The sequence below is a fragment of the Aulonocara stuartgranti genome, assembly GCF_965226115.1.
Source record: "Aulonocara stuartgranti genome assembly, chromosome: 9".
Taxonomy (NCBI): domain Eukaryota; kingdom Metazoa; phylum Chordata; class Actinopteri; order Cichliformes; family Cichlidae; genus Aulonocara; species Aulonocara stuartgranti.
In genome coordinates this window covers 3,765,618-3,779,949 of record NC_138960.1, presented here as the reverse complement: position 1 = coordinate 3,779,949, position 14,332 = coordinate 3,765,618, and the positions used below count along the sequence as shown (strand labels likewise).

Sequence of the window (14,332 nt, the reverse complement as noted above, 5' to 3'; positions counted from 1 at the left end):
CTCATTCAGATCTGGCCTTTGGAACTATTTTGGTCTTCATGTGACGTATGACCCTGAAGGTAAGCGCTCATGGACAAAAGTAAAACAGTATGTTGGATGTGCCACGCAATGCTCAATTACATGGGTGGGAACTAGTGCGTTAGCGCAGTTTGTTTGTTAACGTGTTGACACCATCCAGCCCCACGCACGGGGCGATCCGCGGTAGCTCGTTAACGGAGATTTGCCGTTAACGTCATTTCAGATTAACGCTGACAGCACTAGTGGGAACACAACGAATATGACTGCACATTTACGCCGACATCATCCTAGTGCAAAGACAACTGGAAGCAGACAAAAACAACAAGCACACATGCTACAAACTTTACCCGAGTCATTTAGACAGCTGTTAGCACATGATTCTCCTTATGGGGACCTGATATGTTTAATATGCTGCTGAGAATATATCCCAGAAGAAGCGTATAGTATAGCTTTTATTTTGGAAAGAGCCATTTCTCTGTAATAAATTCTCTTTTCCAAAGATGAGTGATTTCTCCATCAGATATATTTATTATTTTATCCCTTTGTTGTTTCAGCAACATTAAATTTAAAAACTGTACCTTTGAGTTAAAATATATATTTATAATTTTAATAAATGACAAATTAAAAAAGCATGAACATTTTTTTGTATCGAAAAAATATCGAACCGTGACACCAAAGTATCGAACCGAACCGTGAATTTTGTGTATCGTTGCACCCCTACTATTTACATATAAATGATCTAAATTACTAATCCTTTTATTTATGTCAAGTCTTAATATTCTGCTTACATGTCCTGTGCACAATGTTGGGGAAGCTTCTTTAAAGACATAGTTTTGCAAAATACTTCATAACAGACAAGCTGGACAGCAGAGATACTCTGTTCTGTTTCCTAAAACTACTAAATTAGTTTGCAAAAACAAAAACTGATCAAGTTCACAGCGTAGCTATGATAACGTGTAACATGTAATAACAAAATAACATTGGCAGCAAAGCTTCACTGCTTATGGAAACAGTGCAGCACTGAGAAACGCCTGCCCTTTCGCTCATGCAATAAGCAAAGGTCAAGTGTGTGGAGACGGCTGCCTCACAACTGCACTGACTGAGCGTGTCGTAAGGATCGTACAGAAGAAGTAGGACGGCTTTGAGTAGGGAGGGGATTCAGTTACAGTAGAAATGCAATGGTCCTAACACACAAAGTTAACGCACATGTGTCACACAGTATTATCACTGTGGACATACAAATGCACAAGAATCACAGTTCATCACAATACAGTTTTAGCACATCACATTTCCCCTGTGCTAACCGATACACAAGTAGACAGTTATCTATTATCTAGTTATATGTTTGTATTTTATGATGATTATTTAATGGGATATTAATAATGTGATGCCCCCTGTCACATAGCCCGACAGAACAGCTGGTGTCCACCTGGAAACCATCAATCAACAGGGAAAAATATTCCCCAGTGGGTTGTGAGTGGGTACTGGGAGTTGCTAGCAGTCACTGTGAAATGAATTGCTGTACCTCAGTCATGAAGGCCTAAAGTCTGGTCATTAACCAGGGAAAAGTGTGCATTTCCAACCAGTTGGTAAAGTGGTTGTCAGGGCTGCTGGCTGTCATCTGGTGTATTTGGCTGCAAATACATTTATTTGCAGCTCATTTCACAGTGACTGCAGGAAAAACATAACTGCTTTTGTTACTAGTAAGTTTGTCTGGTTTGTTAATATGTTAGATGTGTAACCACTCGCCAAGTACACACTCAGGGTGTGTGGAACTGTGAAGAGTGCAACATGAAGCAGAAATATGAACCTCCAAAAGTTGATTCTGTTCATCTGGACGTAGCGTTTTGTGGGAGAAACGTTTCGTCTCTCATCCAAGTCTCAGCTGACTGAGATTTACTTTCCTGGATGATTGAGAATGCATCAAGACAGAAATAATAATAATAATAATGGATTGCATTTATATAGCGCTTTTCAGGGCCCTCAAAGCCCTTTACAGTTCCACTATTCATTCACTCTTACATTCACACACTGGTGGAGGCAGCTACAGTTGTAGCCACAGCTGTTCTGGGACAGACTGACAGAAGTGAGGCTGCCATATGGCACCATCGGCCCCTCTGGCCATCACCAGTAGGCGGTAGGTGAAGTGTCTTGCCCAAGGACACAACGACCGAGACTGTCCGAGCCGGGGCTGGAACCGGCAACCTTCCGATTACAAGACGAACTGCCAACTCTTTGAGCCACGATCGGAAATAGTATGAAACTTTCCCTTCAAAGTGAAAAATGTTGGTAACAAAGAGTTTGGAGACAAACTGCTGTTTGTGTTGCTGGTTTCCAAGCAGGTGTTTGCATCTTCCATGCAAACTAAGGCGACTGCAGCAATCACAAAGCGCTTTTTGGATTTCCCCCATTGACACCAAAGCAACCTGCAGCAGCTAAAGCTACTTGCCAATCCCTCTGTGAGTTTCTCCTTCACCTCAGGTTAGCTCATTTCTATTCAGTCACCGAATAAGTCAAGAAATACAAATATCGGCATGTGTTACATACATGTCGATGCTGCTGCATCTGTTTATTCTAAACACATCCCCACGATACATGATTTTATATGTTCTTCTGCAAATTAGGACATTTAAGGAGAAAAGGTCCTGCCTGTGTGTTTCCTCCCAGGTAGCTGATGCTCCGTATGGCCTTGATGAGCTCTGCTACTCCCTGGTGTTTCCCAAGAGGAATCTCCAGCCGAGGTGTGTCACTGTATTGTATCACAGCCACCTACAGGTGACACAACAAAACTTATCTGAGTGGATCTCTGTTGTGTGTAATGCACCAAATAACTCGAGTGAGGAAAACTGCAGTAAATCTGAAAGGAAATTGGAGGTTGTTCAAATCATTCTCATTATGCACAGCATGCAGCATTACCTGTGTGTAGTGGGAACTGATATCAAACTGGCTGGTGATGTTGATGAGCCACTGCTTGGCAGTGTCAAAGTCCGAGACGCCAACGCTCCATGAGCCATCAATGATGTATACCAGGTCATTGACAGCCGTGCTGCAGCCTGTGCACATAAAGATATATACACGGTCATTAAAGAGAAGCCATTACACTCAGGAGACTTAACAGATCAGTTTTATGATCTGCTTTCATCCAAAGGTGCATGTCATCAGTACCTGCTCTCACATCTTCCTCCTCTGCAGCATCCACTGTCGTCAGTAGTAAAATTACACTCCATACTGACCACAGCAACATGGCTCTGTAGGAGAACAGTGCACCGCAGGCCAGCCCAACCTACATAAAAACAAAAAGAAAGCTTCTTATCGTAACGATTAGGCAAACATTCTTTCACACCTATGAACAGATTACCATTAAATTATGGCCTAAACTATGACCACGCCCCCAAAACCTGCTGAGGTATTAGCTCTACGAGCACGCTGTACGGCACAGAGCTGTGAGCTGAGCCATCAGTGCTAAAACGTTCCTCGACACTTTTGATTTCTGACGCAATCAGACAGCAGTTACAGGAGTAAATGAGCTTCCCTGAGGTGCTGAGTTATGAGAAGTAAAAATAAGAAGTAAACAACTGCACGGCAAAATGCTGCAGCAGTTAAATGCACATGTTTGTGTGTGGAACGTGCAGAATTTCCTTACATAGAAAAGTCTTTGCATGCACAGTTATGGTCACACGTTTATATACACGCACCATGGATGTGGATTTTGGGGCTCTTCTTGTTCTTGTTCCAGAGTGGAATGATTGTACAACATCTTTAATAACTTCAAATAAAAAAGAAATTAGGTGGGCGGATCTTTACTGAATTCCCTGGACTTCCCAGGATTCACACAAAGCAGGTCCATTCGATCCGTGGATACATATTTATTTAGATATAAAGTTATAGTCAGAAAATAATTGAGTTGTGGGAACCAGAGTGGGCATATGCAAATGAGCTGAGAATGAAAGCCAGCAAGAATAACTCTGTGTTTGCTCTGTAATTCAATGGAGTTACACACAGAAGCAGAAATAAAGACTCATAAATCAGTCAGCCAATCACTGCTGGTTTGGCCATAACACCCCTGCTTTCTCCTTTTCCATTTCTGCCACATCAAACACAATAAGGACACAATGACTCTGACTGTCACATTGTTCCTTCCTGTGTGAAAACATATGACAGTCATTGATGCTGTTTTTCACTCTGTTATCAGTTTGAATATTGTTCACAGTTTCTCAGATGTGGTGGAAACACGAGGAGGAAATGAGACTTCCTGTGTAGCTAAGGAGCCTATGGCTTAAAGAGATTTTCAAACCATGAACCTGCTCATCATTGTCATAACTCATAGAGGGATTTCCCAGCCCAGGAACTAGAAACTATCAAAGCTCTCAGAGCATTGATTTGGTCTCTTTTTATGATTGGCAACAGGTCATTAGCTGTGTTTCAGAAGTACAGATAGGGAGGAGCTCACCACTCTGTGAAACACTACGTGGGTTTTAACAGTTAATCAGTGCAAGTTATCATTTCTAAGTGATTGAAACCATATTCTGCATGTGCTGAAACAATATGGCTCGCTAATACGTGCTAAACTGGCTCCCTGCACTCAACACAGCACAAAAACAACACCATTTTTCTCAAAATGAAACGTAAATACACACATTTTTATCTCAACTTGCTACTTCAAAGTAAATCAGTGTACGTGAATAGCTTCATCGTCAGCACTTTGCCCTTTCTGTGCCACACATAGTGCACCAGGGAGATGTGTAGGTTAGCCGTCCCCCCTCAGACCAGCTGAAGCCAGCAGAACTCTTGTGAAAGAAACCTTTCCTTTTTTACCCCACTGTCATCACGAAACTCACGACAAACAAAAAGTACAACACTTCCATTCTGACACACTCCATCATGTTGTTGCAGCTGTTGCTAGCTGCTGCTATTCCAGCCATCAGCTGGCTGCAATTAAGCCACCTTGGGGAGCTCCCCAGTGAGCAGTTACCCTGCAGCCCTGGAGCACATTTAGCCTGCCTTTAAGGAGTAACTTGTCACTAAGCTGAAAAACTCTGTTTCATATTCGCTTTCACCTGCATGTAACCAAATGTTTCACTGCTGTCACCGAGCTCAGTGTGTAGTCAGTACAGCATGAACGAGAAGTCAAACAGCTGGAGGTCAGCTAGAGCAAGATATAACTGCTTTAAATGCTTCAGTGTTATTACAGTCATTACGTACTGGCTTTGTGTAGAATGAGTCCAGAGTGTCTTGTGAAATGACTACATCTCTGTCTCTCCCTCTCCTCTGTCCCCTCTCCTCTCACCTCCTCCTCCTCTGTGTTGTAAAATTCTTTTGTGAGTTTTTTATTTCATGCCATACCATGCAACACATGATGGAGCTTTCCCTGTTTTCATTCGGCAGCACAAACATGGCTCCACCGACCACAAGGCAGGCCCAGAGAAAATAACAACGTGAGCAGAAACACAGGCATGGCAGAGAAGGCTGCGCTGTGCTGGCACAGGCTTTAAAGACAGGGGAGGATCCGTGGGCTGCAGAGAGTACAGCCACCACAACCTTTCTTTGACATGGTCCTCTCCCTGTAATGCTTGTTCTCCGAAATATTTTTAAACCAGAAACACCGAAAGAATAGGCAGTGTGTGCAAAACCTTGACAGGAATCACTAAGAATTGTTATTAAGTAACTTTTTTGTATTACTGCTTACATATTCCTCTCTACAAGATCAAACTGGTGAATAAATTTAAATTAAATGGACATTTAAACGCCATATAAGTTATATGTAGGTAACATGGGTAGTAAGTTTGCTACAGGCTTGAAATGGGCAAACTCTATGTTTACTATAAAAGGCCTCTGTGTGTTTAGGAGCATGGGTTCATCATGGGTGTGTTCTGAGTTTTAGAATGAATCCCAGTTTCTGCTTTAAAGTGAATTAAGAGCCACTGAAAAGATGAGCTGGGTGCTGTTTTTATCACTCGTGAGTTAATCAGGTTGATACATGGAGTCCTCGAGCCACATATGAGATGCAGGCAAACATCTCTGTGTAGTTTGGGTCTGTTGCCACTTGCAGAGTCACTGAAGATCGATAAAGGTTGTTCTGAATCATTATTGTTAACGACCATGAAACGTTTCTATCGTGTTGGGGAGGATCTCTTCCAGAATAATAATGCCTTCTTGTCCATTCTTGTTTTTGTTTACACGGGTGACTGAACCAGGTTTTGGGACAATATGTCATGGAAAGTCTTTATTTTGTTGGACAACAAATGACAATATACCAGGTCCTGGGGTAAAAACATACCATATGTTGTACTTTTCCAGCAAGAAATTACTATATCATTACTTTTAAAAATACTCCAGCAGATTTTTTTAGGAGGCAGCTAATCAAATTGCTAATCTGAGATGCTAATGTTCTTTTTATTGTGATAATTAAGCTGCATAAGCAGACATAAGTAAAAATGTAAAAATTCAACACTGGTCTTAACTGGGATTTTGCACCCTGAATAGTAAAAAGAACAATGGGAAATGTATCGTGGCTTTCACAGATACTGACTCTGAATTGACTGAAGCTTTGAAGGGTGCTTATACTTTTCACCCACTATACAGTGAGCAGCTTTTATTTTCTGCAACATTTCCAATCAGTGCAACATTATCAGGCCACGTTAATAAAGAAAAAACATGCGCAATTGAATAATTGACCATGTTGATCATTTAAAGGCCCAAATATAATTATTCAGGTCTTCTCACTGTCCGCTGTATGTCAAGGTGGGAGAGTTACCTCGCTATCACTTTTTATGTCATGGAATCGTGTGAGTGCACAGCTGTAAGCAAACACCGAATCTTTACTTAAGGAAAGGAAAAGACACAATGTTACATTAAAATGTTAAACTATTCAATATTAACTTTAATATTTACTATAATTCAATAGAACTTTCACAGGGAGAAAAAACTACAGTAATGTTAGCTACATTCCATTTAGTGCATGTTAATTCACTGTCATGTCTCATGAGGCTTAATGGAGACACTTAATGAGAATAAGTCATCTCTATTATACCTCTGCTTTCCCCATGCTGATGTGCAAAAATATGAAAAAGGTCTACAGAGTGAGGCTAGTTTATCTGTCCAAATGAGAGCTTCATCTGACCTCAGCTGTCACTAGGTCATGCTCTCAGCACATGCATCCCTGACAGCTCAACTCATTCAGCAAGTCTGGAGATCCACAGGTACCCCAGGGGCAGAAATATCAGACTGAAGCTACAGACTGAGCTATGTGTGCATTATACTTGTAGTTATGTTGTTTATTGTAATATTAGATATTGAGTCCTGGTAATTTTAACTGCAGCAATTATATTTTCTGTGAATGTGCTGATAAAACTGGAACTGATGGTTTGAATGCAAACACATATTTAATTGAGCCAAAGTCTCACAGCTGTATTATGAACGTGTAAGCATGTTCAGTTGTATAGCATCCTGGGTAAAGATGGAAAACTGTGATTAATGTGGAGGCAGTGGCTGTAATAGTAGAAATGAGTCCTGCCTCTTTGAAGGCTGCAGTGCAGCCTGTGCAGAAGCGTGTGCTAATTACAGTGTTAGTGCACCACATGCGCCGGAATAGTTGCTGCTTTTAGCCTCATGTCAGGCTGCTGCTAGCCCCCTTTGCTAACTGCTAACATGTTGAAAGTATAAAGTATCCTTTGTGTGGATGTTTCATCCTTATGTGTGAATACTAAGCATCTGTTGTACAAATCTTTCTTTTCAGAACCACAAACACACACACACACACATATGCACACAGATGTATATTCATACCTACATCCTTCAATAAAACTACAGCTGGACTGTGCATCATGGCTTCTACACATTTCTGAACAATTCACCAGCCTCAGTACCAAAGTGTTATTTAGCTTCCTATTATGAAAGTCTCTTTATCGAGAACCAGCGTATTCATTTATGTCCTCTGAGCTACCCTCCTACGTCCTGATCTACTAAATAAAGGACATGCAGGGCCTTCCACAGATATCTCATTTGCTTGGGTGGCCTCCACAACGTCCAGAGAGGAAGGAAATCACAAAAAAGTTCAATGGGAAGATTCTCGTTCCCTCGGTTCTCAGGAGGATATAGCGCTTTTCTATTCAATTTGAGCACTCACAACACTTTCTACTACAAGTCTCATTCACCCAGTCCCCCACACACACTCATACAATGCTTTCATCTGTACCTCTGCACTCTCACTGCTGACACTCACACTCCGACGGACACATCATGAGCAACAGGAGGAGCCGGGGATTAAGCCACCGGCCTTCTAAATCATCCTGCTCGACCATAAAAGAGACAACATTCCCACTTTAATGAGAAGAACCAAACAAACCTGCATAAGCTGTGGGTTTCACATAAAAGCAGCCAATCGTTGCTAACACTGGCAAGTATTTTTCAAGACACTAACATTTTTGGTACAACTAACCCTTTCTTCTTCAGACATGAGCCTGTGAGCTCAGTGAAATGGCTTATTTGTACAACTAAATGGCACAGTGCCCTAATTAAGGTTATTAGCTGTGCCTGTGCTTTTCCTACTATAGCGAGTGGAAGTGTTTGGCACGTGGGCACTGAATTCAAACATCTCTTATATGACACATGGGAACGATTGGTCTACAGAGTGGGCTAATTCACCTAAATGATAAATGTTTGCATCGCACGAACGCTGCCATAACTGGGATGCTTGAGTTTTTCCATGACTTTGCAAATTCTAATTTAAGCTAAGAGGGAAGCTTTGCGACTGTTCCCTGAGCAGCCTCTGTCCAGTTAGATAACAGCGTATCTGAACTAGCTCCACCACATGAATGGCTGCTGGATTCAAAAGTAGGCACTGCCTGCCTGCACAGATCAGCTCAACCTGTCCTCTTTTCTGGAGTGAAGCTGAGTCCCAAGCTGAGAGCAATAAGTCAGACTGGATGGGACCGGCTAAGACTCAGAACAGAACTTGATTCGTACACACTCCTGATCAACACTTTAAAATACAAGTAATTATAACCATGTACAAATTACGTAAAGATGCAATTCAATTGATTTGATGTGAAATTTAAAGTTATGCTGTTTCCCCATTTCTGTCTTCATGCTGCTCTAATGGCAGATGCTCATATTAAACATGGGCTGACTGTCTGAGAGTATTTGTCCAAGTACAAATCCTAAACAGCTCTTTCGTTATAGCAGCTGGATTCCTTTAGAGAGTAGGCGGACTTTTAACCCAACTTTAAATGGCTGAGGTGGAAAAGGATAAAAGAAAGTAAAAGATACAGATGTAAGACATCCAAAGACAGAACATCAACAGTAAAAGAGGGAAACAACACACCAGTGGAGATCATTCATAACCGTTCACTGTTTTTATCTTTACCAGGTCTGGAAAAAACCACACAGACACTCTTTTTGCTTCTTCTCTTTGCATCCACCATTCCTCGCTTCTTCTTTTCCACACATCAGTCAGTAGACATGGAGAGGTGTGTACTGAACCTGAATTCCTCCAAAACCTCACTCTTCTTCTAGCAAACCAGAAGTGCAGTTTACCAACCACACGAGCAGCCTCCGCTGGCTTCAGCATCCCAGAACATTCCTGGTGCATAAATGTTGCTGGGATTGCTCAGCGCCTTTCACTGGTCCATGTAATATGATGACTGCGGAGAGCAGCACTGCTACTGGATCCCAACCTGTTCAAGTACACTATAGCTTTCTCAGTTAAAATAATATGATTTTTTTTTCCAATACATTTTGAGTGGATAAATCTGGAACGGTATTATTTTAGCCGTGAAGTTAGACACATTGTATCCGCTTTAGAAAATGCTTTCAAATGCTGACGCCTGCATTCTACACACACTTTACCTACTTGTAACTCATTTCCTCTGAAAGCTTAACAAACAATAAATGTGTCACATCATTTAATTAATGCCACTGCGTCTTACAAAAAGTATTCTCCAAAGACGGCACGTGACTCTCTGAGGCAACGTATCAAACAGAAGATACTCGTGCCCTAAAGCAGCTTTACTGTCTATTTTACTAAAAGGTGGGCGCATGTTTGACAAACTAAATATCATTTTTAGAATAATTGTGACTTGACACATGGGGATTGTGCCCACAGACTCAACAGGAAAGTGTTTCCTGATGTTAAAGAGCTCCTACATTTCTTTCTCATCACGCTGCTTGACATTAATTCAGTTCAATTCATTCCACTGTTTATAGCACCAAATCGCAACAACAGTCCCTGAAGGCACTTTGTGCTGTAAGAGGGCAATACAGAGAAAACTCCAACAATTCGATCTCTCCCTATGAGCGAGTACCTGCCTACAGTAGGAAGGAAAACTTAACAGGAAGAAACCTCCAACAGAAACAGGCTCAGCGAGGGGCGGGGCCATCTGCCGTGACCTGATGGTGGTGAGGGGAGGGAGACAGGACTAAAGACACGCTGTGGAAAAGAACTAATGATTAAATGCAAAGTGGAGTATATAAACACAGAGAGTGAAGAAGAGGCAGTGCATCATGGGAAGCTCCCAGTACCTAGCGCAGAATAACTAGGGGTGGATTCAGGGTCAGCAGAATAAGTACGAGCCTTATCAAAAAGAAGAAAGAGGGTACGTGTGCTTCACCAGAGCTGATCTGGACAAGCAACTCCACTTCCTCTTCATGACCTTGTAGAGAAAATTGGAGACAAGCCTAAAAAAAGTGAATTTTACACCTGCTTCAATACTGAAACTTGCAAGATGTTCTTAAATTGAAATAAACTGATGATAACGAACGGAAGCCAGTTTCACACATAAAAAGCTAGCCTTCTACTCGTGCATGCTAACAGCTCAGTAATACGACAAACACTCGATGCAGGCTTTAACAGATGATAATGACACTTTATGAGTGTAATCAAAACCCAACAGAAACGTTAATGTGCCCGAACATGAATATTACTCACAAAACCAATATAAAACTCTGACAGTTGAAATATATCGATTGTCTCTTATTGTTTAGAGAAGAAGTTTTCTCTTTGTAAGACCCCAAAGCAGTGTCCATCTTTTATTTACAGCCTGTAGTTCTGCTAGGCCGCTTCGGTTTTGACCTCATGCCGTCGGCTACATCCTGGCATTAATTTATCTCTATATTCTGAACACTGTCCAAAACATATTTCCTGCGGTTTCACAGGTAGATCAGGGACTGATCCTTCAAATACATTTTGTTCCGTTGGAACTGCAGCCTGATTATCCCTGTTTATTGTCATGTAACACTTATATGCAGTAACAGACAAAAAGAAATATAGATCCAGATGTGAGGTTCTCTGTGATGAGAACTTCACATCTGGATTTAATCTTGTCGGATTAAATGCCTCCTGTTTAAAAGATGAGCAGTACACTTTTGATTTCACTAAAGAATGTTTGGTAAATGAAATTCTCAATATTTATGTCAGGTTTTCCAGTTACTTGAGATTTCACAGATGCTGTTTCAATTTCAAGTCACATTTTGCTTCTTCTCTGCTCAGTTATTGCTTCTTTCTACGTAACAGCACGTTTTGTGCCTTTTCTAGATTTGTGTTACAGTTACATGAACTTGATTAGTGCTCTGATTAGGGACTGACCTGAAGATCTGAAGAGTGGAAAACATCCCAGTGAAGTAACATAATGCGATAGGGTTGTGTTCGGACAATGAAGGGGTTAGAGTTCATAGATTCATCTTGTCTGCCCAGAGTGATGACATGTTGGCTCAGGGTAACCTGACATTTTAAACCAATGTTTCTACAGACCTGCTCAACCAGCCACAGCTAGCACAGGTAAAGGTACAAAGACATCAGTGAAAGAGCTCTGTTTGCAACGCAGCCTTTACAAATACACTGCTTTGTATCTCCTGCTCGTCAAACCAGGTAATATTTTACCAGATCCGATCTTTCCTCTGTCAAAAACCAACGAGCAGCTGATGTCAAAAATAACTGCAGTGACCGAGCAGAACTTTCACTGTCATCTCTTGTTCAAAGATATTTGGTGACTGCATCTGAAAACTGCACTTTTCTTCCATGCGATCCATGACGATCTTAAAAACTGTCCGGCACACACCTTTTCCATCGTTTCCAATTTATTGTGTTGCTGTACAGTGGATACAGTAATTAGAAGTTATTTCAGGGAACAGACATAACTGACAGCGTAACTTAAACATGCCAAGAAACACACAGGGAGGCTGGTGCTTTCCAGTAAAGCTGAGGACCTCAACTCTCTGACCCATAATCACAGAGTTTGATGTATGACTTCTGCAGTATATTTAGCTTCTTGTTGTCCTGATGGCCGGTCAGTTTTGGCCAAACCAAACTGACGCTGTGGTAACATCGCATTTTAGACAAGATGCATGCATATCGCAGATTAAGTAGTAAATGAAACAACAACCACTATCCTGAGCAGAGATGGGCAGAACAGAGAAGTCCAGGAAAGGAAGAGTAGCTGGCAATCTAATGGACAGCTACTCTGTCCAGGCTTCCTCCTCATAAAGCTACACTGTGTGAGAGCATGTGTAATAAAGAAGTGTTGACAGGTCCTTACCTTTCTCCTTTTCTCCTTCAGCTGCAACAAGCCAATGATGAATGCGACTCTGCTGGGAGACGCTGAAGAGAGAGGACGCCTGGCTCGGCAGTGACAGTCCTCCTCCTGGTTGGCAGAGGGTGCAGTGGGAGTGTCAGGGCGGCCTTTGTAAACTGTGGCCAACTCCACCACGGAATATGACACAACTAAGACCAACGTATATCCAGTGTGGATCTACTCACACACACTTACATGCACGGTGCTACTAGATGTGTGAAAAAGGCTTACAAGTCTGACTATATAAATGACTCATTTAACATTCAATGTGAAATAAACAACAAACAGTTAATAAACTTAACTGAGCTAAGTGAGAGTAGGAGCCTCATTCAGTGAAGGTTGTTAAGTCAAACAACAGTTTCTCTGAGTCTGAGATAAAGGGGATCAAGTGTTGAGCCTGTGATCAGCAGTCGTGTAATAAAGCACGGCAGCACTGTGGTTTCACAGCACGCTGTTTTCTGCAGCTGTACAGGAGATGAGTTCAATTAAAGGGTTACAGAAGCTCTGCAGCGAGAGATGAAAAAGCAGCTGCGGCTCACGTTGAATCACTGCGATAAAGTCGCGATCACTGACAAACGGAAATGACACGTTACACTCCGTCTGCTCCTCACAGACCAACCCATGGGAAAACTTGGATTTTAGCATCATTTTCTACAATAACATTTGGATACATGTGTTATCAAACCATATACTGTACTTAAAAATTAAGCTGAAGCAAAAGACTCAACTGTGTGTAACAGCAAACAGCAGAGCGGGGAAGGTTGAGGTTACCTTTGCTCAATAAAAAGTAGAATTATGTTTAACATGTTTCTGAGAGAAACTAATGTGTTGTCTCTCTGTAATCTCAGCCCATTATTACTAAAAGAAAATCGATTTAATTGAAAATTCACAATAAAATTGTGAAAAGTGCAAAGTGGAGGCTGTTTATAGTAGTTGACATAATTTTTTGTAGTATAATTTGTTTGTTTTCTTTATTTATGTGTATTCATATGAGCACAGCAGTGAAAAAATAATGTGTTAATATATATATACCGAACACATTATTAATGAGCTTGAAGTTCAAGATTCAACATACAGCATTAGTTACATGGATACCGCTGTCACACTTTTGTATGGGAGGTGCTGCTGGTAGTTACTGCCACTCTTGTAATTTCCAGATGTTTCCTCCAGAGGGCGGTCTTGCCTCAATGAACAGTACTGATGGCTCGTGATCTTCGCTTTAAACTGGAAAAACTGTCCAGGAGATATTAACCTTTTAGCATATTTTGCCCCTAAAATAGGGATTGGAACACATTTGGACAGATACAGATTAATTAAAATAAATACTTATCCTTTGGGTTGCTGATCAATTTTAAATGTGAGGTGATCCTATATTTTAAATAGAAGTGTTTTAATGAAGTCTTGTTTTCAGCACTTCAATAAAGTTCAATAAAGTTTCATCAGTAAGTGGAATTTAGAAACGAATCATCAGCCTCCATGTTTTACAAAAAGAATTTCTAATGTAGGTTCGTTTCACCACAGAGCAGTTTCTCTCTTTGCTTCAGTTCTTGTTTGACCCAGAGAAGATAGTGGCGTTTCATGTTCATATGTGTGGCTTCTTTTGTGCATCATAAAGCTTTAACCATGGATTTGAGGATGGCACAGCAAACTGTTCACAGACAGTGATTTCTGGAAGTTTTCCTGAGCCCATGCAGTGACCTATAGTGGAGAACTATTGCTGAAGATCACTTTAAAAATGGGTGATGGGT

General features: G+C 41.2%; 1 protein-coding gene across 1 annotated transcript in view; it reads right to left on the bottom strand.

The window, feature by feature from the left end:
* LOC309714575 (uncharacterized protein) overlaps positions 1-12,617 on the bottom strand; it is a 79,433-nt gene extending 66,816 nt beyond the window's left edge. Inside the window, exons 1-4 of the mRNA XM_082547119.1 lie at positions 12,549-12,617; positions 3,184-3,301; positions 2,935-3,071; positions 2,668-2,787 (exon numbers count right to left, since the gene is read on the bottom strand). Of these exons, the coding sequence (XP_082403245.1) occupies positions 2,668-2,787; positions 2,935-3,071; positions 3,184-3,262 (336 nt within the window). The 5' untranslated portion in view covers positions 3,263-3,301; positions 12,549-12,617. The remainder of the gene's footprint in view (positions 1-2,667; positions 2,788-2,934; positions 3,072-3,183; positions 3,302-12,548) is intronic.
* Between the last annotated feature and the right edge of the window lie 1,715 nt (positions 12,618-14,332).